The sequence below is a fragment of the Arvicola amphibius genome, chromosome 12, assembly GCF_903992535.2.
Source record: "Arvicola amphibius chromosome 12, mArvAmp1.2, whole genome shotgun sequence".
NCBI lineage: Eukaryota > Metazoa > Chordata > Mammalia > Rodentia > Cricetidae > Arvicola > Arvicola amphibius.
This window is the reverse complement of record NC_052058.2, coordinates 131931075-131955910: the sequence shown is the minus strand read 5'-3', so window position 1 is coordinate 131955910 and position 24836 is coordinate 131931075. Positions and strand designations below refer to the sequence as shown.

Here is a 24836-nt window from a genome sequence, read left to right as displayed (position 1 = left end):
AAACATCAAAGATACATAAAGGTATTAGGTTATAAATGGCAGCTATAACCAAGGAAATAATTAGGATATTTTAACTTCATTGTATTGGAGAATAAATTTTCTGAAGAAAGCATGGCAAAACTACCTTCAAAGTCCAGGTAAAAGATTATTAAAGATAAATACTTAAATGGTTTTACTGTATAAAAATAGGCCTTTTCATAAGGAACCATGAGTGACTTTCATGGTAGGGTAGAAAATACAGAGTGGAAATAAGGGTGAAAGAGAAATTGTGGACCAAAAGTATTACACGTGGCTAAGGATGGAGAATAGGTTAGAGGAAATATGAGGAGTGCTAAGTAGCGATAATTACCTTTTAAAGATTTTTGGAAAAACGACGCCTGCAGAGCTTCCATACCTATCTATCTGTCTGTCTGTATATGTAAATAGTTTACATGTACTGACATGTCTGTTTTGATGTAAAATCCATTTGGATTGTATTACTATAGCTCTATAGCACAACCTGATGTCTTCAGTTTGTGTGAAGTTGACACAATACTATCCTACACAATTTAACCCTTGCCAAGTGACACACAAACATAACTCTTGAAAGCCTTTTTTTCTTTTCTTGCTGTTCCTCATAAACCAACATTATTAAATATATCACAGCATAAATCATTGTAAAACACTTTAAAGATTAACAGCCTTACAAATTCAAACATATTAAAAAAATCAGTATTTTAAAAATATCCAGTGTCATTTATATTAAATTCTTTCTGAAAGTCCCGTATCTCATTTAAAAAATGTTTAAAATGTCTCAACTGTGGGCCCCTGTAAAATTTAAAAAAATAATCACTTTCTTACTTGAAGAGAGAATAATCAAGGAATAAACTGAACAAACCAAAATCAATCTCCCTGTGTAAAATTTCAAGACCCAATGTCTGCGATGAACTCATTATTTTTGGTGGTCTTCCTAGGTGCTTGGGTCTCTTCTCCATTTCTGCCCTTGCCAACATACATATCTTGTCTCCTAGGCTCTGGATGACTCTACTCCATTGATGCTACTAATCTTGGAGGCCATATCGTGATATTTATACATGGAAACACTGGACAGCTGTGGTGAAACTGGGCTACACTTTGACTAAGAGCACCTCTTGCAGTCTCTTTAGGGCCTCCACGACTGCCACCCAGTGCCATTCCTCAGCATGACTCCTGCATGACTTCAAAGCCAGTGCCACTTAAGTGGCTCCTAAATTCATAGCATCAGTAGGCTCAAGCTTGTCCATTTCTGGAGAACAGCTTTTGTCTGCTACTAAGGAAGAAACACTTCCTAGAACTCTTTACCTCTATGACCCTGCTGGTCACTCATTGATCAGAATTGATTGTTTAGCCCCATGTGGCAAGCATCCATTATCCAGCAAGGCAAAGGGTTCACTTTAGCAATTCCATCATCTTGTTAATCATAGATCATTCTTCATCCTCAGCTAACTAGAACCAATAATTCTTAATGTAAATGTCCAGGTAGAGTCCTTGCTCACATCTGAAACGTGAGAACCCAGGCCTTTGTTGTTTTCACTGCTCTCAATATTCTTATCGCCCAAACCCAAACAGAACATTTCACTGAGTTCTTACCACTAATGTCTTCTCTAGCCAAAGTGCCAAAGTCCTCCAGACTTCCCAAAGCAACACATTCTGGACTCTCCCTGTACTGGCACACTATCCTCATAGAAACTTGTTATATTTAGGGCTATTCTTCCCTACATCATGATCATGGTGGCATGTCTTTAAAATAGAGATTTCCTCCTCATGATGACTTTAGGTTTTGTCATGTGGTGTGGGAGGTCTTTCTCTCTACATGTAGCTTATATTGGTTAATTCAAAAAGAAAATGGCTTGGCCTATAGCATCTGGGAAGGAAGGCTGAGTTAAGGAAGATGCCATGGATCTGCGGCTGGAGATAGACTGAAAGTTTGCTGGTAGGCCACAACCTCGTGGTGATACACAAATTAATGGAAATGGGTGGCCAGGAAATGAACTGGTGGCCTCCTACAACAGCATAGTGGATTTCTGAGATTAAGGCTAGCCTGGAGTACAGAACAAGTTTCAGGCAAGCCAAGCCTAGGCAGTGAACAAAACCATGAAAAACAGAGAGTTGGTGAAAATGTAATTGAATGAAGGCAGCATGTTCCATCCCTGACAAGCAGCTGAACTTGGAAGCTTTGGGTACATGGTTCTGGTTTTAGAGTTTAGCATAGATAAAGTTATTATGCAATGTGTGTCCAAACGTAAGGAAAAATGCTGAGGTTGAGCATGAATCAGGGGTTTCCCAGGATAGGGGTCAAGGGATACCATTTCATGAAGCTTTGACATTGAACCCTGGATTGCTTTGGAGAACTCAAGATTGTAGAGATGTCAGAGTAATAGGATATATGCTAAGGATAGCTGCTAACAGGGAATGTAACCAGTCCAAGAGAAAGAAGTGTGGTACCGTCCACAGAGATGAAAAAAGATGAAGACATAAAGAGGATTTTGACATCAGACAAGGAGAAAGAGTTTGGAGTTTTCCCAGATGGCTCATACAGTGAGCCAACCCTATTAAATGCTTTTCTTATAAGAGTTACCATTGTCATGTTTTTTTTTTCATAGCAATAGAACCCCTAACTAAAACACTGGAGGATTTAAAATGACATCAAAACACGCAATTTTCTATTGCACCAAGAAAAATTTGAAATTAGGTAAGTGGAATGATAGAAAATTTTACCTTGAGTAAATTAACTGTAGCAGCTGGGGAAATTTTACAATTGAAAGATTTACAGTGGCATGACATTGGCAGGTCCTCTGGTGGGTGTGAGGCCACAGAGAGTGGGAGGCAGACAGATATGGTATACAGCGAGAGCTTTGGTATAGTTTTATTTAGTGGGTATGGTGAAGGATATAAGGGTAAGGGAATTATAGAGGGAAAAGGGAAAAGAATGAGAGAGATAAAATGGGAAAGGGAGAGGCAGTGGTTAACTCTTCAGAAGAAGGAAAGGGAGGGAAAGAGAGAGATAGAAAGAGAGAGAGAGAGAGAGAGAGAGAGAGAGAGAGGCAGGAGGTGAGTTTAGCTTGCATTGGTGAAAGGGGATATTGAGGGTGGGTGGAATTTGTCTCTTAAAGGGACAGGGTACTCAGGTTACAGCGAAGGGCAACGGAATTATAACATTTCCACCTTTCTCTTATAATAAAAAGACAAGGACGTATGCTCAACATGTTAAGGGGATGGAGCTATTGATTTCTAAACTACTTCCTGCCTGTTTGTCTCATTGTATTCTTAGGAGACCTTAGAAAGCTGGGTGTTTGTCACATTCTGGGGTAGCTGGTTGCATTTCTCCTGTCCAGGATTTGTGATGTGGAACTGTTCAGTGTCTTTTTGATGAGGCAGTGTGTTGGCAGAGCAGAGGACAAGGTTAACGTTAGGAAGAAAAAATATTCTTTAGCTCCTGGTAAAGAACCTTAATGGGGAGGATGGTGTCAGGACCAGGAAATTGATTGAGGGGCATATCTGACCTCTTTCAGGTGAGAGACAAGTGTATCCAGTTTAAGGTGAATGCATCAGTTAGAATAAATGGAACTCAGAAGAATTTTTGAGTTTGTACAAACAGCAGCATATTTCTGCCAGAATGACTATGACAGGTGTTTTTTGCCCAATGAAAAATGTCTTTAGAAAATGACCATAGAGAACTCAAAATCTTTATAAGACTATGAAGGGCAGCATGAGAGAGAAATAATTGAATAATTAAACATTTAAATACCATATTCCCCATGATCTCTGAGAGCTCAAGGGCTATTTATTGGGAATATATTTTATGTTATGACCACAGTATAGAATCTGCCTGAAGATCTCTGTCTAAGCTTGACTCTACCGGATTTTTAACTTAACGTGTAAGATTTATCTGAGCCACAGGACCAATGGATATTTACTAGTGGCATGACCCTGGCAGGTACCCTGGTGGGTCGGAGACCACAATGTGTGGGAGAAAAGCAGATGCACCTTGAGGATAGAGCTTGGGTACAGAGTTTATTTAGTGAGTTTAGGAAGAATATAAAAGTAAGGGGATTATGGTAGGAAAACAGAGAGAGAGAGAGAGAGACAGAGAGAGACAGAGAGAGACAGAGAGAGACAGAGAGAGACAGAGAGAGATAGAGGAGAAGGGGGAAGCAGGAAGGGAGAGGCAGTTCAGAAGAATAAGGACAGAGAGAGAGAGAGAGAGAGAGAGAGAGAGAGAGAGAGACAGAGAGAGACAGAGAGAGAGAGAGATAGACAGAGAGACAGAGAGACAGAGAGACAGAGAGGAGAGGTGAGGAGGTAGATTAGTTTGTCTTCCATTAAGGGGGAGATTGATGGTAGGATGATCTTGTCTCTTAAAGAGAACAGGTACCCAGGTGACATGGCAGGCCAGCAGAATTCTCACATTTACTAGCAGTGGGCATCTAGCATCTTAAGAAATGTATTTTGTTCCTTTTAGATCAAATCCACAAATATCCACATTGTTTCTAGACTTACTGATTGGCTATAACTTGTGTGCAATTAATCCAGCCTCAGTAACTTCTCCTCAATCATTCTATTAAAATATCCTAATTAATCATGAAAATCAGATAAAGATTCCTTCAATAGAGTTAACATCACCACATCTCTCCTGTACTCTACATGAATGACATAATGAAACTGACAAGGGTTGTTTTTAAGATCAACCAAACTGTGTTCAAATTCTTGGTTCTAATTCAGGACCAACCTATGTGCTACATAGTAGTTATTAGGAACGTAGTTAAACAATTTTAGGAAGAACCACAGACTTGACAATATACTAATTTTTGTTTTGCAAGGTATATACCAGGTTTCGCTTTCTTTTCGTTTCACTTTTATGTAGTGATTACTGCCAGCATGTAGTGTCACCAAAAAACTCTATTAGGAAGCTTTAACCTCCTGGTGTGCATTATTGGTCAGTGTGAGTCTACTGATACCAAGGGCATGCTTGCCTAAAATTTGCACTAGACCACCCTGTGAACATATGATTTTCATTCCCCCATAAATCTGAAATGTTTAAATTTTGTTTCACTTAATGTAAATTTACAAAGAAAACCTACAAGGGAAATAGCAACAAAGTTAACTGCAAATAGAATATTTGTGGGAATATTCACAATCACACATATACAGAATCACATACTCATGTATGCATGTGCCCACTTTGAAGGACAAGAAGTAATATAAAATATCTCAAATGGGTCTGTTAAGACAGTTTAAAAAGCAGAGGGACTGGGTTTTAAGCACTTCTCTTCTACTGGATGGAAAGCAATTACCAGGACTCAAATGGTAGAATCAGAGAACTGCGAAGCTCCAGTCTTTTTTCTCATTGCATCCATGCCACGATGCATGTATGTACATATTGCACTTATGGCACCCACCAACATAAACAAATGAATAAAAGAATGTATTCAGAAAGTATATATGAAAAGTTAAACATGGTAATCATTGGTACTTAAAAATAAATGTTCTCCCATGCTATTTAAGTATTCAAATATTTTGGATATACTAAGTGATATATAAGATTTGCTGATTTATCTTTGTGGAGTATGATAATACACACAGAATATCTGATTATCAGGATCTGTTATCTTTGGTGATGATGATGTCATGTCTCTTGCCACTTTTTTCAGTAACAATACATGAATAAAAATTTACACAGAAGCTCTTCTGTCACGTTGTCATGTGTGTCAGTTCTGAAGAGCAGCAAGTAGTTAGATCCTTCAAGATTCTATCATTTTGAAGCTGGTGCCTTCACCTCATGGAAGACTAGATATATGGTCAAGGATATGGTTCCCTTAGACTTCAAACATTTTCTCAGCTTTGGAATGTTTATCATCTTAAAGCGACAATATTGACAATGAGCATCAGCTGTTCTAAAGAATGACTGATTTAGGAGATGGGGCAAAAAAAAGAATTACTTATTGTTATAATGATGATGATGATTTTGAAGATGAGACAATGAACCCGAGAGGGATTCCCGGGTTTTCAGGGAGATGCCCCCAGCTAGTTCCTTGGGCAGCTCAGGAGAGGGACCCTGAGAAGGCCAGATCCTATAGCTATACTGATGAATTTCTTGCATATCACCATAGAACCTCCACCTGGCGATAGATGAAGAAAATGACTGAGCCCCACATTGGAGCACCGGACTGAGCTCCCAAGGTCCTGATGAGGAGCAGAAGGAGAGAGAACATGACAAAGAAAGTCAGGAACGTGAGGGGTGCGTTCACTCATGGAGACGGTGGGACAGAACTAATAGGAGATCACCAACTCCAGTTGGAATGGGACTGATGGATCATGTGACCAAACCCGTCTCTCTGAATGTGGACAACAGTGGGGGCTGACTGAGAAGCTAAGGACAATGGCGCTGGGCTTTGATTCTTCTGCATGGATTGGCTCGGTGGGAGCCTTCTCAGCTTGGTTGATCACCTTCCTGGACCTGGGGGTAGTTGGGAGGACATTGGTCTTAACATAGATTAGGGAACACAGATGGCTCCTTGGCCAGGAGAGGGAGGGAGTGGGGGTATCGGTGGAGGGGAGGGGAGGGGGAGAATAAGGGAAGGAGATGGAAATTTTTAAATATAAAAAATAAACCATATAAAAAAAGAAAAAAAATTAACTATATTGTATCAAACAATATTCAAAAGAAGTTTCACCTTATTTTGAAAGATTGACAAGGCAATGAATTGTAAAAGATGCATTTTATTTTTTCACAGTTGTAGCTTGGAAAATTCTGTGTCCACATACAAATACATATCTCACCTCACAGTGAAATTTCAAACAACTTAAGATTTTATACTCTCGGTGATGATTATGATGATGATGATGATTTGATGATGAGAAAATTAAGTTAAGAGAGGTGTGTCAAGAGAGGATTCTCAGAGACCAGGTGCCTACTTAACCGTGAAAAAGATCTTTGTTGGTGGTATTAAAGAAGACAGGGAAGAACATCACCTGAGAGATTATTTTGAGCAGTATGCGAAGACTGACGTGATTGAAATCATGACTGACAGAGGCAGTGAAAAAAAGAGAGGGTTTGCTTTTGTCACCTTTGATGACCATGACTCTGTGGACAAGATTGTCATTCAGAAATACCATACTGTGGACGGGCACAACTGTGAAGTAAGAAAAGCCCTATCCAAGCAGGAGAGGGCTAGTGCTTCATCCAGCCAAAGAGGTCGAAGTGGTTCTGGAAACTTTGGTGGTGGTCGTGGAGTTGGTTTTGGCTGCAATGACAATTTTGGTCAAGGGGGAAACTTCAGTGGTCGTGGTGGCTTCAGTGGCAGCCAGGGTGGTGGTGGATATGGTGGCAGTGGGGATGGCGATAATGGATTCGGTAATGATGGTGGTTATGGAGGAGGCGGCCCTTGTTACTCTGGAGGAAGCAGAGGTTATGGAAGTGGTGGACAGGGTTATGGAAACCAGGGCAGTTGTTATGGCAGGAGTGGCAGCATTGACAACTATGACAATGGACGAGGCAGAGGCGGCTTTGGCGGTGGTAGTGGAAGCAATTTTGGAGGTGGTGGAAGCTACAATGATTTTGGCAATTACAACAATCAGTCTTCAGATTTTGGACCAATGAAAGGGGGAAACTTTGGAGGCAGAAGCTCTGGCCCTTATGGTGGTGGAGGCCATTACTTTGCTAACCCTCGGAATCTAGGTGGCTATGGTGGTTCCAGCAGCAGCAGCAGCAGCTATGGCAGGGGTGGGAGGTTCTAATTAAAGCAGGAAAGAAAGCTTAGCAGGAGAGGAGAGCCAGAGAAGTGACAGGGAAGCTACAGGTGACAACAGATTTGTGAACTCAGCCAAGCACAGTGGTGGCAGGGCCTAGCTGCTACAAAGAAGACATGTTTTAGACAATACTCATGTGTATGGGCAAAAAACCTCAAGGACTGTACTTGTTACTAATTGTATAACAGGTTATTTTAGTTTCTGTTCTGTGGAAAGTGCAAAGTATTCCAACAAAGGGTTTTACTGTATACCTCTTCTCACCGATGCTGTTGATTGCTAAATGTAATAGTCTGATCATGACACTGAATAAATGTCTTTTTTTCTAAAAAAAAAGGAAAATAAAAATTAATGAACAATTCTGTAAGTGCCACTCCTGGTTCAAGCCAGAAAAAAAAAAAAAAAAAAAAAAAAAAAAAACTCTAAGTGTTTAACACTGTGAATACTAGGTAATGAACCTTACAAAATCCAGAGGTAAAACTAATTAAGAATTCAAATATTTTGGATATACTAAGTGATATATAAGGTTTGCTGACTTATCCTTGTGGAGTATGATAATGCACACAGAAAATCTATTTATCAGGATCCTCTTATCATTGGTGATGGTGATGTTATGTCTCTTGCCACTTTTTTCAGTATCAATACATGGATATAAAATTACACAGAAGCCCTTGTGTCAGGTTGGCCGGTGTTTCTGTTCTGAAGAGCAGCCAATTCTTAGCTCCTTCAAAATTTTTTCTTTGGAAGTTGATACCTTCACCTCATGGTAGACTAGATGTTCAACGGCAAATTTCCCTTAGACTTCCAATTTTTTTCTTAGCTTTGGATTTGAAGACAGAAATGTTTATCATCTTAAAGGGACAAGGATGAGAATTAGCATCACCTGTTCTAAAGAATGACTGATTTAGGAGATGGGGCAAAAGAAGAATTACATATTGTTATGATGAGAATGATGATTTTGAAGATGAGAAAATGAAGTTAAGAAAATACAAACTAATAAAGAAGATTGTAAGTGCTAATCCAGTATCAAACCAGAAAAAATCAAAACTATTAACACTGTGATTATTAGCTCAAGGAACATAAAAAATGGAGTGGGATAAACTTTCCAAATGGCCAAAGGACCAAGTTCTGTTGGCATTGAAGTAAAAATGAAAGTGTTGAAAGACCCAGACCCTCATATAGCACCCTGGTTTGGCAGCTGTGAAGACCCAAAGAAAAGACACAGCAAAATGTAGGCCCATGACTCAACACAATGAGCCCTAAACCTTGCCCTAATTACAAGGGAGAATCTGCTCAGATAGCCACCATACTGCCTACCTGACTCTGCCTGACTTTGCCCTAATTGCTTGGGAGAAACTGCCAGATAGCCTCTATCCTGAGGGACAGATCTTGTCTGGTTCCCTTAATAACTAGGGTGAAACTGCCAGATATTGTCCATATGGTAAGGAACCAATCAGAAGTCACGGAAGTTAGCTGGCAAGCTCTGGCCTTAATTTACTGATAATGCTGGAATCCAGAGACAGAAGTAAGAGCCCCAGGATTGGCCTCCAGCTATAGTGACCATTCTCCAGCTGCAACTGACAAATTAACTCAGGACAGCCAATCCTGAGACTGTTCTTATATAACATCTAAAACACCAGATGCACCCCTTGGCTGTACCCCTAATGAATGCCTCACCCCACTGCAGCTTGCGTGTCCCTCATAGTTCACACACAGTTTTGGAAGGATAGAGAATCCAAGTTAACTCGTAATTCAAAAGACCTTTGCTTATCCATTGGATCTGGTCTCTTGGTGGTTTTGGGTGGTCCCAATTCTTGACACATGAATAAAGACTAAAGTTGATTTCTTACCAAAGAACTCATGTCACCATTTATATGAAGAATTACTTCTCATCGAATGTACAGTACTCTATCTATTCAAGATCTATTCCTCAGAGGTTATGACCTTCTCTTGTTGTTAGAGAAAACAAGCCTTCTTTTACCAGAATCAATATTTTGGAATAAAACTTTCTGTAATTCTATTACAGAAATTTATGGGAATATACCACATAATTAATGATCAAGAATAAATATAGTACCACAAGATCATCTGAGTGAATATCACTGAAAACGTTGAACTACATATTTGCCTTTTTAACATAGTTTTTTCTCCAATTTGTAAATAAAGTAAGTACAGCGTAATAGTATTCATGTGAGTGTTAGCACTCATTGTTTGTAGAAGAAATGGCCAGAAAAGATGACATGGGCATTATTCCTTTCTTCTTTATAAGGAAGCATGAATTGGATCCCTCTACTCCATGAATTATCTATTACAATTATCATTGAAATGTACCTTTAACACTGCTTATCTACCCTGAACACACCATGATTTTCATTGCCCAACTTGTGTTAAGTACTTCTGTATGTCTGTTATTTTATTGGTTAATGAATATAGAAGCCATGATGTCCTCTGATGGGAGAGATTAAAGCTAGGCAGGAAAACTAAACTGAATGAGAAAGAAGGTGGAGTCTGTCAGAGTCCATTTAACCTCTGCAGAGACTATGCACCTGAACCTTGCTGATAAACTAAGAGCCTAGTGGTAACATATGAAATAATAGAATTGGGATTATTTGTCTTATAAGAGCTGGCTAGCAATATGCTTAAGCTATTGAGCAACAAGTGTTTTCATAATACACTGTCTGTGTTATTATTTGGGGTCAAGGTGTCCAGGAAAGAAACCAACAGGCTCTGCCTGCAGCCATTATCATTCATTTCTTTCTGTTTTTCTCTTCTTTACTTTATTTGCATTTATTTTGCTTCTCAACACAAGATTTCTCTTTGTAACTACAGTGGCTCTCATTGAAATAAATGTGCAAATCAGGTTGGCCTGGAACAAAAGGAAACCCATCAGCCTCTGCCTCCCAAGAACTGGGATTAAAGGTGTGCATCACCACCACCTGGTCCATCTTTCCTCTTTTGTTTTAAATGAACGTTCTTTATACTCCTTTACTTCCTTGGATGTTAGAAGGAAGTGTGAGAACAGGAGTTACTGATTTCCAGGGTTAATGGGCCATGAAATTCTGATGTGGGTGAGGCATGTAGGTAGACGAGAATTTCATAATTTATTTTCAATCACTGTGTTTTATCTTTTCCTTAATCAAAAGATATAAAGGAAGCATTATTTTCTCCATAAGTGAAGGATTAGACTGGAAAGATAAGGGTTATTGAATTACACACATCTAAATAAACATTTACACATTCTGATTTGAGTAGTAAAGAGTGGTATAAAATACGGTTGCTTTGCTCACTCCAAATCTCAAGATCAAGGTTATTGTTTTCTCATGGTTACTGTTTTAAAAACTGTTTTTATTGAGCTATATATTTTTTCCAATCTCCCCCTTCTTCCTCCCTTCCCATCTAACCTCACCATGAGTTGCATGCTCCCAATTTACTCAGGAGATCTTGTCTTTTTCCACTTCCCATGTAGATTGGATCAATGTATGTTCCTCCTAAGGTCTTTTTTGTTGTCTAGTTTCTCTGGGGTTGTGAATTGTAGGCAGGATTTTCTTTGCTTTATGTCTAGAAGACATTTATGAGTGAATAATTGCATTTTTACTACTATTGTGATGAGGTATATATTTCTATAACTCTAAGTCACAAGCCACAGAAGAGCCTTGACATAGTGTCATTCTTGGAGTGAAAGAACCATCTCATTTCATAGATGATTGTAGATAGTCACTGTATTAGTCTTCCATGTTATGCCACAAAGAAAGGAAATCCATAATGACTATTGGCAATAGCCTAATAAATGTTTGACAAACTACACAGAAGTTTATATGAGACCATGTGAATCTACAAAGTACAAACTGTCTTGAGATGAGCATATTCATAGAAATCTATTTCAAAATTTATCTCAACATAAGAGCATCAGGAAGTTGGGGTACCTGTATGAAGAGTCTATGAAACAGGTAACTATGGTGGGCAAATGAATATACAAATAAGGTGTTACCTTATTTTGAAACTTGACAAGGCATTAAATTATAAAATATTTTTTCCTCACTATGCCTTGGAGAATCTGATGTTCACATGCAAATTTATGCTTAATCTCACAGTGAAATTTCAAATGACTTAAGAGTTCATACACTAGATGATGATTACAATGATTTTCATGATGAGAAAATGAAGTTAAAAAAGTAAAAATTAATCCCGGACTCTCTGAATGTGGCTGATGGTGGAGGAGGACTGAGAAACCAAGGACAACAACGGATATGAGCTTGAACTCTACAGCATGAATGGGCTCACTGTGAGCCTTGTCAGTTTGGTTGCTCACCTTCCTGGACTTAGGGGGAGCTGGGAGGACCTTGGACTTAACATAGTGAAGGGAACCCTGATGGCTCTTTGGCTTGGAGTGGGAGGGAGTGGGGGTATGGGTGGAAGGGAGGGGGGGGGAAGGAGAGGAGGAGAGGAGGAGATGGAAATTTTTTATATTAAAAAATAAAGAATTTAAAAAAGTAAAAATTAATGAACAATTCTGTAAGTTTTACTCCAGGTTCAAAACAGAAAAACTCAAAGTGATTAACACTGTGATTCATAGTTCATGAAACTTAAGAAATTGAGGGGGTAGAAACCCTCAAAATGCCCAAAGGACTTAGGTTTTTGATGTTGATGCAATATGAAAGATTTGAAAGGTCCTTACCCCCACCAAGTCCCCCACGTTGGCAGCTATGACTATCGATGGAGAAGAAAAGCAAGATGTATGGCCCTGACTCAGCAGAATGTGCTGAGTCTCTGGCCTTACCATAATCACTGGAGAGAAACTGTCATGTAGCCTCTATCCTGAGGGCCTGAACTTTTCTTGTTTTTCCCTAAGACTGTGAAGAAACTGCCAGACATGCGTCATATGGTAAGGAACCAATCAGACCTCAATGAAGTTGGCTGCCAGGCTCTGAATGTTCTTTCCACATATGGTCAAATGTAGCAGCAGCAGCAACTGCCTCTGGGATGGCACTGAGTTATAGCGACCTTTCTACAGCTGAAACTGAAGAATTATCTCATGACAGGTTCCTCCAGCCCAATCCTGAAACTGTTACTATGCAACTTCCTGACCCTCAGATGCATCACCTGGCTCTTCCTGGAATAAATACCCCACCCCCAGTATCCAGGGAGTCTCCAGTACTCTTCCAGCTCTTTTGGAAGGATAGAGAACCCAAGCTAACTTTTAATTCGAAAGACGTTTTTCTTTTCCATTGGCTCTGGTCTCCTGGTACTTTGGGGAGTTCCAGACTCTGGGCATGAGAGTATAAACTAAAGTTGTTTACTTACCAAAGAAGACATGTTACCATCTATATGAACAATTTATTTTGGTTGAATGTACAGAAATCTATTCAAGATGTATGTTGTTCTTTAAGGACAATAAAAGTTCCAAAGAAGAGAAGCATCCTTCTCCATGAGCCATGTAGGATGTATAGAGAATGCAAGTTAACTTGAAATTATACAAAAAAGACTCTTTGCTTTTGCATTGGATCTGGTCTCTTGGTGGTTTGAGATGGTTCCAGATCTAGGCATAACAGTATAGACTAAAGTTGTTTTCTTACCAACGAAGAATGTCACCTTTTATATGAAGAATTAATTCTCCTTCTATGTATACGTATTTGCTCACTCAAAATCTCAAGATCAAGGTTGTTTTGTTTTCACATTCTTACTTTTTTAAAAATAAAACCTATTTTTATTGAGCTGTATATTTTTTCACTCTCCTGTCTTTATCCCCCCTCCTTGTCAACCCTCTCCACGAGTTCTGATTCCCAATTACTCAGGAGATGTTGTATTTTTCTAAATACCATGTAGATTGAATCTATGTATGACTCTCCTAGGGTCTTTTTTGTTATGTAGTTTCCATGAAGTGTAGTTGTAGGCAGGCTTTTCTTTTTTTTATGTGTAAATGACAATTATGATTGAAACCTCTCATTATTACTTCTATTGTGATGAAGAATATATTTTTATGTCTCTAAATCACAATCTACAGGAAAGCCTTGACACAGTGCTATCCTTGAGGTGAAAGAACTATCTCATTTCATATATGACTTTAGATATAGTCACTGCATAAATCTACCATGTTATGACATGAAGAAAGGAAAGTCATAATGACTGTTGGCAATAGCATTATGAATGATTAAAAAAATTAAGAGAGAAATTTATGTGGGAACATATGAATCTACAAAGCACAAGCTGTCTTGAGTAAAGGATACTTATATAACTCTATTTCATAATTTACCTCAACATGAGAGCATCAAGGGGCAATGGTACTTTTATAAAATCTGTAAAAATTAATTAACTATGTTGTATCAAACAATATTCAAAAGAAGTTTCAACTTATTTTGAAAGATTGACAAGGCAATGAATTATAAAAGATGCATTTTATTTTTTCACAGTTGTAGCTTGGAAAATTCTGTGTCCACATACAAATACATATCTCACCTCACAGTGAAATTTCAAATAACTTAAGATTTTATACTCTCGGTGATGATTATGATGATGATGATGATTTGATGATGAGAAACTTAAGTTAAGAGAGCTGTGTCAAGAGAGGATTCTCAGAGACCAGGTGCCCACTTAACCTTGAAAAAGATCTTTGTTGGTGGCATTAAAGAAGACACGGAAGAACATAACCTGAGAGATTATTTTGAGCAGTATGGGAAGACTGACGTGATTGAAATCATGACTGACAGAGGCAGTGAAAAAAAGAGAGGGTTTGCTTTTGTCACCTTTGATGACCATGACTCTGTGGACAAGATTGTCATTCATAAATACCATACTGTGGACGGGCACAACTGTGAAGTAAGAAAAGCCCTATCCAAGCAGGAGATTGCTCGTGCTTTGTCCAGCCAAAGAGGTCGAAGTGGTTCTGGAAACTTCGGTGGTGGTCGTGGTGGCAGTTTTGGCGGCAATGACAATTTTGGTCAAGGGGGAAACTTCAGTGGTCGTTGTGGCTTCGGTGGCAGTCAGGGTGCTGGTGGATAAGGTGGCAGTGGGGATGGCGATAATGGATTCGGTAATAATGGTGGTTATGGAGGAGGCGGCCCTGGTTACTCTGGAGGAAGCGGAGGCTATGGAAGTGGTGGACAGGGTTATGGAAACCAGGGCAGTGGCTATGGCAGGAGTGGCAGCATTGGCAGCTATGACAATGGAGGAGGCAGAGGCAGCTTTGGCGGTGGTAGTGGAAGCAATTTTGGAGGTGGTGGAAGCTACAATGATTTTGGCAATTACAACAATCAGTCTTCAGATTTTGGACCAATGAAAGGGGGAAACTTTGGAGGCAGAAGCTCTGGCCCTTATGGTGGTGGAGGCCAGTACTTTGCTAACCCTCGGAATCAAGGTGGCTATGGTGGTTCCAGCAGCAGCAGCAGCTATGGCAGGGGCAGGAGGTTCTAATTACAGCCAGAAAACAAAGCTTAGCAGGAGAGGAGAGCCAGAGAAGTGACAGGGAAGCTACAGGTGACAACAGATTTGTGAACTCAGCCAAGCACAGTGGTGGCAGGGCCTAGCTGCTACAAAGAAGACATGTTTTAGACAATACTCATGTGTATGGGCAAAAAATCTCAAGGATTGTACTTTTGACTAATTGTATAACAGGTTATTTTAGTTTCTGTTCTATGGAAAGTGTAAAGCATTCCAACAAAGGGTTTTACTGTAGACCTCTTCTCACCGATGCTGTTGATTGCTAAATGTAATAGTCTGATCATGACACTGAATAAATGTCTTTTTTCTAAAAAAAAAAAAGGAAAATAAAAATTAATTAACAATTCTGTAAGTGCCACTCAAGGTTCAAGGCTGAAAAAAAAAAAAACCTCTAAGTGTTTAACACTGTGAATATTAGGTAATGAACCTTACAAAATCCAGGGGTAAAACTCTCAAAATGCCTAAAGGACTTATCTGTGTTGATATTGAAGCAAATATGAAAGTATCAAAAGACCCACACCTCACGGCTCCTTCACTTTGGCAGCCTTGACTGCCTACTGAAAAGACACAGCAAGATGTAAGACCCTGACTCAACAGGATGTGCTGAGTCTCTGACCTTACCTGAATCACTGGGGAGAACTGTCACATAGCCTCTAAACTTAGGGCCTGAACTTTTTTTTCCTAACACTGGGAAGAAACTGCCAGATATCCGCCATATGGTAAGGAACCAATCAGAAGTCAGAGAAGTTAGCTGGCGGCTCTAGATGTACTTTCCTGATAATGGTCAAAGGTAGCAACAGCATTAGCAGTCCAGGCATTGTCTCCTATTATAGTCAACTTTCTGCAGCTGTATCTGACCAATCAACTCATGGCAGATTCCCCCAGCCCAATCCTGAGACTGTTACTATGCAACTTTCAGACCCCCAGATGCAAGGCATGCCTCTAGCTCTAATGAAAACTTCACTCCACTGTGGCTAGAGAGTCTATTCTACTGCACCCGCTTTGTTGGATGGATAGAGAACCCAAGTTAACTTGTAATTCAAAAGCTTCCTTGCTTTTTCATTGGATCTGTACTCTTGGTTGGATTTTGGGGTTACAGACTTTAGGTTTGAAGAAATTATTGCTCTTGGCAAAAGCATTAGTAATGATGGACAAATTAACACAGAAATTTATATGGGACTATAGGAAATTAAAAGCATTAATTGCCTTGAGAAAAGCATATTCATATAACGCTATTTAAAAATACATCTCGGTCTTCTTGGAAGTTCTGGTAGAATTCCGCATTGAAACCATCTGGTCCTGGGCTCTTTTTGGTAGGGAGGTTTCTGATAACAGTTTCTAATTCTTCGCGACTAACAGGACGATTTAGAGCATTTACCTGGTCCTGGTTTAACTTTGGTATATGGTATTTATCTAAAAAACTGTCCATTTCTTTTACATTTTCCAATTTTGTGGCATACAGGCTTTTGTAGTAAGATCTAATGATTTTCTGAATTTCCTCTGTGTCTGTGGTTATGTCCCCCTTTTCATTTCTGATCTTGTTAATTTGCGTGTTCTCCCTCTGCCGTTTGATTAGTTTGGCTAAGGGTTTGTCAATCTTGTTGATTTTCTCCAAGAACCAGCTTCTTGTTTCATTGATTCTTTGGATTGTTTTCTGTGTTTCTATTTTGTTGATTTCTGCCCTCAATTTGATTATTTCCAGTCTTCTACTTCTCCTAGGTAAGTCTGCTTCTTTTTTTTCCAGAGCTTTCAGGTGTGCTGTTAAGTCACCAATGAGCGCTTTCTCCGTTTTCTTTAAGTGGGCACCTATTGCTATGAACTTTCCTCTTAGCACTGCTTTCATTGTGTCCCATAGGTTTTTTCATAATATAGAAACACAAGAGTCACTGCCAAATTCCTTCTATGAAGCTACAGTTACCCTGATACCTAAACCACACAAAGACTCAACCAAGAAAGAGAATTACAGGCCAATCTCACTCATGAACATTGACGCAAAAATTCTCAATAAAATACTGGCAAACCGAATCCAAGAACACATTAGAAAAATTATCCATTACGATCAAGTAGGCTTCATCCCAGAGATGCAGGGCTGGTTCAACATACGAAAATCTATTAATGTAATCCATCATATAAACAAACTGAAGGAAAAAAACCATATGGTCATCTCATTAGATGCTGAAAAAGCATTTGACAAAATTCAGCACCCTTTTATGATAAAGGTCTTGGAGAGATTAGGGATACAAGGGTCATTCCTAAATATAATAAAAGCTATTTACAGCAAGCCGACAGCTAACATCAAATTAAACGGAGAGAAACTCAAGGCTATCCCACTAAATTCAGGAACACGACAAGGCTGTCCACTCTCTCCTTATCTTTTCAATATAGTGCTTGAAGTTCTAGCAATAGCAATAAGACAACATAAGGGAATCAAGGGGATTCAATTTGGAAAGGAAGAAGTTAAACTTTCATTATTTGCAGATGATATGATAGTATACATAAGCGACCCCAAAAACTCCACCAAAGAACTCCTACAGCTGATAAACTCCTTCAGTAACGTGGCAGGTTACAAGATCAACTCCAAAAAATCAGTCGCCCTCCTATACACAAAGGATAAGGAAGCAGAGAGGGAAATCAGAGAAGTATCACCTTTCACAATAGCCACAAATAGCATAAGATATCTGGGAGTATCGCTAACCAAGGAAGTGAAGGATTTATTTGACAAGAACTTTAAGTCTTTGAATAAAGAAATTGAAGAGGATACCAGAAAATGGAAGGATCTCCCCTGCTCGTGGATTGGGAGGATCAACATAGTAAAAATGGCAATTCTACCAAAAGCAATCTATAGATTCAATGCAATCCCAATCAAGGTCCCATTAAAATTCTTCACAGAGATTGAGAGGACAATAATCAACTTTATATGGAAAAACAAGAAACCCAGGATAGCCAAAAAAATCTTATACAATAAAGGTTCTTCTGGAGGCATTACCATCCCTGACTTCAAACTCTATTACAAAGCTACAGTATTGAAAACGGCTTGGTATTGGCATAAGAACAGAGAAGTTGACCAATGGAATCGTATAGAAGACCCGGATCTTAAACCACAAACCTATGAACACCTGATTTTTGATAAAGGAGCCAAAAGTACACAATGGAAGAAAGAGGGCATCTTCAACAAATGGTGCTGGCATAACTGGATGTCAACCTGTAGAAGAATGAAAGTAGATCCATATCTATCACCATGCACAAAACTCAAGTCCAAATGGATTAAAGACCTCAATATTAATTTGAACACATTGAGCTTGATAGAGGAGAAAGTGGGAAGTACTCTACAACAAATGGGCACAGGGAACCGTTTCCTATGCATAACCCCAGCTGCACAGACTTTAAGGGCAACATTGAATAAATGGGACCTCCTGAAGTTGAGCAGCTTCTGTAAAGCAAAGGACATTGTCACTAAGACACAAAGGCAGCCTACTGACTGGGAAAAGATCTTCACCAACCCTGCAACTGACAAAGGTCTGATCTCTAAAATATATAAGGAACTCAAGAGACTAGACGGTAAAAAGCCAATTAACCCAATTTAAAAATGGGGTGCTGATCTGAACAGAGAATTCTCAACAGAAGAAGTTCGAATGGCCAAAAGACACTTAAGGTCATGCTCAACCTCCCTAGCTATCAGGGAAATGCAAATCAAAACAACTTTGAGATATCATCTTACACCTGTCAGATTGGCTAAAATCCAAAACACCAATAATAACCTTTGCTGGAGAGGTTGTGGGGTAAGGGGCACACTCATCCATTGCTGGTGGGAATGCAAACTTGTGCAACCACTTTGGAAAGCAGTGTGGCGGTTTCTCAGGAAATTCGGGATCAACCTACCCCAGGACCCAGCAATTCCACTATTGGGAATCTACCCAAGAGATGCCCAATCATACAACAAAAGCATATGCTCATCTATGTTCATAGCAGCATTATTTGTAATAGCCAGATCCTGGAGACAGCCTAGATGCCCTTCAGTGGAAGAATGGATGAAGAAACTGTGGAATATATACATGCTAGAATACTACTCAGCGGTAAAAAACAATGACATCTTGAATTTTGCAGGCAAATGGATGGAAATAGAAAACACTTTTCTGAGTGAGGTAACCCAGACCCATAAAGATGAACATGGGATGTATTCACTCATATTCGGTTTCTAGCCATAATTAAAGGACATCGAGCCTATAAATTTGGGATCCTTGAGAAGATAATAAGAAGGTGAACTCCCAAAAAAAGATATAGTAATCCTCCTGGATATTGGAAGTAGACACGATCGCCAGGCAAAATTGGGAACTTGAGGGTTGGGCAAGACTGGGCCAAGGGAAGATGGGGAGAGAAAAGTGTGAAGGGGAGAGCGGGGGGAGCTCGGAGGAATGGGGTGCTTGGGATATAGGAAGGGTGGATATGAGAGCAGGGAAGCATATATCTTAATTTAAGGAGCTACCTGAGGGTTGTCAAGAGACTTGACCCTAGAGGGGTTCCCAGGTTTCCAGGGAGACGCCCCCAGTTAGTTCCTTGGGCAGCTGAGGAGAGGGAGCCTGAAAAGGCCAGTTCCTATAGCCATACTGATGAATTTCTTGCATATCACCATAGAACCTCCACCTGACGATAGATGAAGAAAATGACAGAGCCCCACCTTGGAGCACCGGACTGAGCTCCCAAGGTCCTGATGAGGAGCAGAAGGAGAGAGAACATGAGAAAGAAAGTCAGGACCGTGAGGGAACCTCCAGCTGGCGACAGATGGGGAAGGTGACTGAGCCCCACATTGGAGCACTGGACTGAGCTCCCAAGGTCCTGATGAGGAGCAGAAGGAGCGAGAACATTAGGGAGAAAGTCAGGAACGAGAGGGGTGCGTTCACTCATGGAAACGGTGGGACAGAACTAATGGGAGATCACCAACTCCAGTTGGAATGGGACTGATGGATCATGCGACCAAACCCGTCTCTCTGACTGTGGCCAACAGCGGAGGCTGACTGAGAAGCAAAGGACAATGGCGCTGGGCTCTGATTGTTCTTCATGGACGGGCTCTGTGGGAGCCTTCTCAGCTTGGTCGATCACCTTCCTGGACCTGGGGGGAGTTGGGAGGACCTTGGTCTTAGCATAGAGTGGGGAACCCTGATGGCTCCTTGGCCTTGAGAGGGAGGGAGGGGAGGTATGGGTGGAGGGGAGGGGAGGGAAGGAGGAGAAGGAGGGGAGGGAAGGGGGAGGAGGAGGGGAGGGAGGGGGAGGAGGAGGGAAGGAGATGGAAATTTTTAAATATAAAAAAAATAAACCATGAGAAAAAAAAACTTAAAAAAAAAATAAAAATACATCTCGAACTCTCGAACTTTTTTTTTTTTTTTTTTTTTTTTTTGGTACGGCCAACCTCGTCTAGAAGAGCTAGCTCCAGGACAGGCTCTAAAGCTGCAGAGAAACCCTGTCTCAAAAAACAAAAATAAAATAAAATAAAATAAAAATACATCTCAACACGAGAGCATCAGGAGTTTGTGGTACTAGTGTAAAGACTCTCTGCAACAAGTGACTGTGTTGTTCCCATTAAATATTTAAATAACTTGGCATCTCTTTTTGAGAGACTGACAAGGCAATGAAATATAAGAGAATCTTTTTATTTTCTCATAAGCATAGCTTGGGGAATATGATGTCTACATACAAATTCATGTCTCATCTCACACTGAAATTTCAACTGATTTAGGAGTTCATAGTCCTATGCCAAACAGTGGTTACACATAACTCTAATTCCTGCTGTGGGGGAATCCAAGGGATATGGATCTCTATGATTTTGAGGCCAGCCTGATGTAAAAGTACTAGTTCCAGGGCAGCTTCCAAAACTACAGAAAATAAAACTGTTTGGAAAAACTGAAGAAAAAAACAAAACAAAACAACCTCCCCAAAAAAACCCTACCTCAAAAAACAAAAAAATTAACCCAATAATTTTATAGTCCTAAAACTACAGTCTAAAATTACATACCTTTTACCCCATAAAAGAATACCCAAAAAGAAATTTCTTTCTTAGTATATACAGTAGAAAACATATCTTATTTATTACATACCTGATTAACAATTTATGAGGATGTTTAGGAAATATGAACTTATGTAAGGATAAATATTTTTAATGGCAATAAAGTTGTATGGCATAAAATCCAGATACAGGGAATATTTAGGAATATAAGTCCTGTGTGTGTGTATTTGCGTGTGTTTTCCCTTGAATATACTACAATATAAAATACTGTAAATACAGAGTATACAATGTATACAAAGAGCAACCTGAGATGAAAATTATCCAATGAGACTTGGAAAACTAATTACAGGAACTTTACACTGAGCTCACTATTTAATGCTGTGGCAAAAGCATTAAGAGATTTTTCCTTAAATGTGTGAATATAAATTCCAACATCTTCCTCAGTTTTACTAGGAGTTTTTTCTAAATAGACTAAATTTATTTACAAATACGATAAATATTGCCAGCCAATGGTAGCACATGCCTTTGCTTTCAGCACTTGGGAGACATAGGCAGAACTTTTTCTGTGAGTTCAAGGCCAGCCTCGCCTACAGAGCCAGTTCCAGGAGTGGAACCTTACCTATTGAAAAACAATGTCGAGAAAATAAAACAATATCAATAGCAAAAAGAGATTTTAAAGTGACTTTATTTTATTATCTGGCAAGAGGCCAGAAATATGTAATATTTTCATTTGGTAAGGCAGGTTCTTCCATCATCTTGTGACAAGACACACAACTATGCAAAAAATGGTATATGAACCATGTTCTAGGCTTCCTGGTTTAGGTCGAAATGACTGACAGCATAAAGAAAACACAGTACACAGAGAGAGAGGTCAAATGAACTATTGATTTTAGGTAGCCTGTGAGGGACTCTAAATCTCTCTTCTTGTCCAGATGTAGTGTTATAATTTAAGACACAATGAAGATGAGTTTTGACATATAATCAGAGATTTAGGTGTCAGCTCTTCTTATGAGGATGGGGACAAATTCTTTCACAAGTCTGCACAATTCCCCTGGATCTTCAGTTTGGACATTTATTTGATCTCAACATACTTAGCCACTCTGAGTAGAGGCCCGCTTGTAGAAATAACAGTGAAAGATAATGTTCAAGGAATTTGGACTTGTAATTTCATTTTGCTGTGCTGATCTTGAGAACCAGAGTAATACATACCAAATTGGACAGAGCCGTCATAAGATAAGGGAAGTTATGAAAAATATTACATTTGCTTATTGGAAAAAAATGGCATAGGTAATAGGGAAATGTATCATTAAAATTACTGGAATTAGTGGAATGACATTGTCCAATACCACTAGAGTACTAGGTAAGAATGGATAAAGCTCTAGAGATCGATACCTGACAGCATAAGGTAGAGCCAGGACAACAAATATTACAAGAAATATAACAAGATCAATGAAAACACCATACACTTAAGTCACCTTAAAATGATATTCTTTCTTTCCTGAATCAAATTTTGTTCAGGATTGTAGAGCCTGATTTAGTGCATCTCTACACTCTCACATAAAATTCTGTATGCAGAAGAAAAGAAACCTAGGAAGAAGGAGCTCTCTTCAGTCGTTCCTACCTAAAGAGGCAATAAGTATCTGCCTGCTCAGGATACTATTCTTCTACCGTTCAAAAGATCTCCCCATAGTACAGTTTCAGTTTCTTATGATTGACTAGGTCACATCCAGTGGACCCTCAGTGCCATATACTAAGAGTGGGGGCCTTCAACAACCCTCTCCCACCATTAGATATGTCTGCCAGACAGAAAATTTACAGAGAAATAAGAGAACGAACAGATGCCTTGACTCAAATGGGCTTAACAAATATTTATAGAACATTCCACACAAACATAAAAGACATTCCTTCTTATCAACACCTCATGGAAACTTCTACAAAACTGACCACTTACTTGGTAACAATCCTAGAATTCAATGAAAATGAAGACACAACATATCCAAACCAATAGGACACTATGAATGCAGTGCTAAGAGGAAGTACATAGTACTCAGTGCCTACAGTAAGAAAGTGGAGAAAGCTCACACTAGTGACTTGAAAATTGAAAGCTCTAGAACAAAAAGAAGCAGACTCACTCAGAAGGAAGAGAATACAGGAAATAATTTAATTGAGAGCTGAAACCAATATAAGAGGAACAAAGAAAACAAGACAAATATCAATGAGACAAAGAGAGAACTAACAAATTAACAAAATCATAATGAAAAAAGGACATACCAACAGTTACTGATGAAATGCAGAGAATTATTAGATCATACTACAAAAACCTGTACTCCACAAAATTGGAAAACAAACTGTAAGGAAATAGATACAGTTTTCTATCCACATTGTTCTTGTGGTAGGATTGAGCATCATTTGGATATATAACCAAAAGAGGTATTGCTGGGTCTTGAGGAAGCTTGTTTCCTAAGTTTTTGAGAGAATTTCCTAATTCTCCATGCCATTTGCCTATCTTATAAACTTGAAATAGATGACATATAAAACTATGGTTTTCTCAAACCATCAGTCTATTGTCGTATTAGGACAACATTTCAAATATTAAATATACTAATATGTAAAAAAATTCATAAAGTCAATGAAGCATGTTCACAATGGTCAAACTAGATCACCTGTCAAGATCATGGAAAAAATGTACTATTCTGTACCACCATATAGACTACAGCTCTGAATGGGAAAGACACTCTGTCTTTCCACATACTGGCCATTATGCTAACATGCCTCCTCCTCACTTGTGATCCTGAAGTGGAGTACAGAAACACACACACACACACACACACACACACACACACACACACACACACACACACCGATTTATCATTCTATCTTGCAGCCACTCTGGAAACCCCTTTCCTTTATTATAACTATGGTAGCTTCAGAAATCATACTCACCCGATCCTCCTAACCCTTCAGAGACTGGCAGGTGCAATCCGCTATGGCCTGTTGCACTGTCACCCCGCTGCTCATGTGAATGCTAACTCTCAAGTGCTTCCATCCATTCACAGCCTTCAGTGTATGACAGACAATTAGCTGTGATTAGGAATGTTACCTCTGTGCGACATCCCTACACCAGAACAAATGTTCACTTCTGTTTGGTTAATATCCCTTATTCACACACACACACCGATAATCCAAAATACTGTCTGGGCTTTGAGATGTGAATGTTCAACCTGTAAGAGTACTGAGTTAAAGTGACAAAACAGATTGAGGGAGCACGGGGAGGGGCCCTGTGCAGCCATTATAACACAGGGAAGGACAAAGGAACCCAGGCCCCGAGATCTGATAGCTTTCTGATCTGATTCGTCAGAGTAAAGACTTGAGATCTATAGAATAATTTTCTAATCCCAACAAATTTGCAAATCTTAAGCACAAAAATTATGCCCACTTATGGTAGATACAACAGGGCCCAGAGGGAGCTGACCTTGCTTGCTTCATTGTCTTGCTGACCATTCCTCAGGTGGATGTGACAGGCATCTTGGATCCTTCTCCTCTGCACAGGACCAGCTGCTGCACTGACTTCCCTCATCACACTCCCAGCCCTCAGCCTGTGCCAGTGAGCCAGCACAATGCTGCAATCACGCATGCTTGC

The 24836-nt window shown here is 39.5% G+C and overlaps 2 protein-coding genes across 2 annotated transcripts; both read left to right on the top strand.

The window, feature by feature from the left end:
• Window positions 1-3942: 3942 nt before the first annotated feature.
• Window positions 3943-7755, top strand: LOC119803002 (heterogeneous nuclear ribonucleoprotein A1-like). The gene is made up of 2 exons (XM_042054054.1): window positions 3943-4023; window positions 6892-7755. Exons 1-2 carry the CDS (start codon window positions 3943-3945, stop codon window positions 7753-7755), a joined length of 945 nt encoding a protein of 314 aa, XP_041909988.1.
• Window positions 7756-12744: 4989 nt separating this feature from the next.
• On the top strand, window positions 12745-15171 carry LOC119803001 (heterogeneous nuclear ribonucleoprotein A1-like). Its single transcript, XM_042054053.1, is given in 2 exon segments — window positions 12745-12915; window positions 14311-15171. Coding segments are annotated over 2 exon segments (1032 nt in total).
• Window positions 15172-24836: the final 9665 nt, after the last annotated feature.

Coding starts and splice junctions, on each gene's coding strand:
- LOC119803002 (XM_042054054.1), top strand. CDS start 3,943: ATGACCCTGGCAGGTACCCTGGTGGGTCGGAGACCACAATGTGTGGGA. Junction 4,024..6,891: donor ACCTTGAGGATAGAGCTTGG/GTACAGAGTTTA, acceptor AATTAAGTTAAG/AGAGGTGTGTCAAGAGAGGA.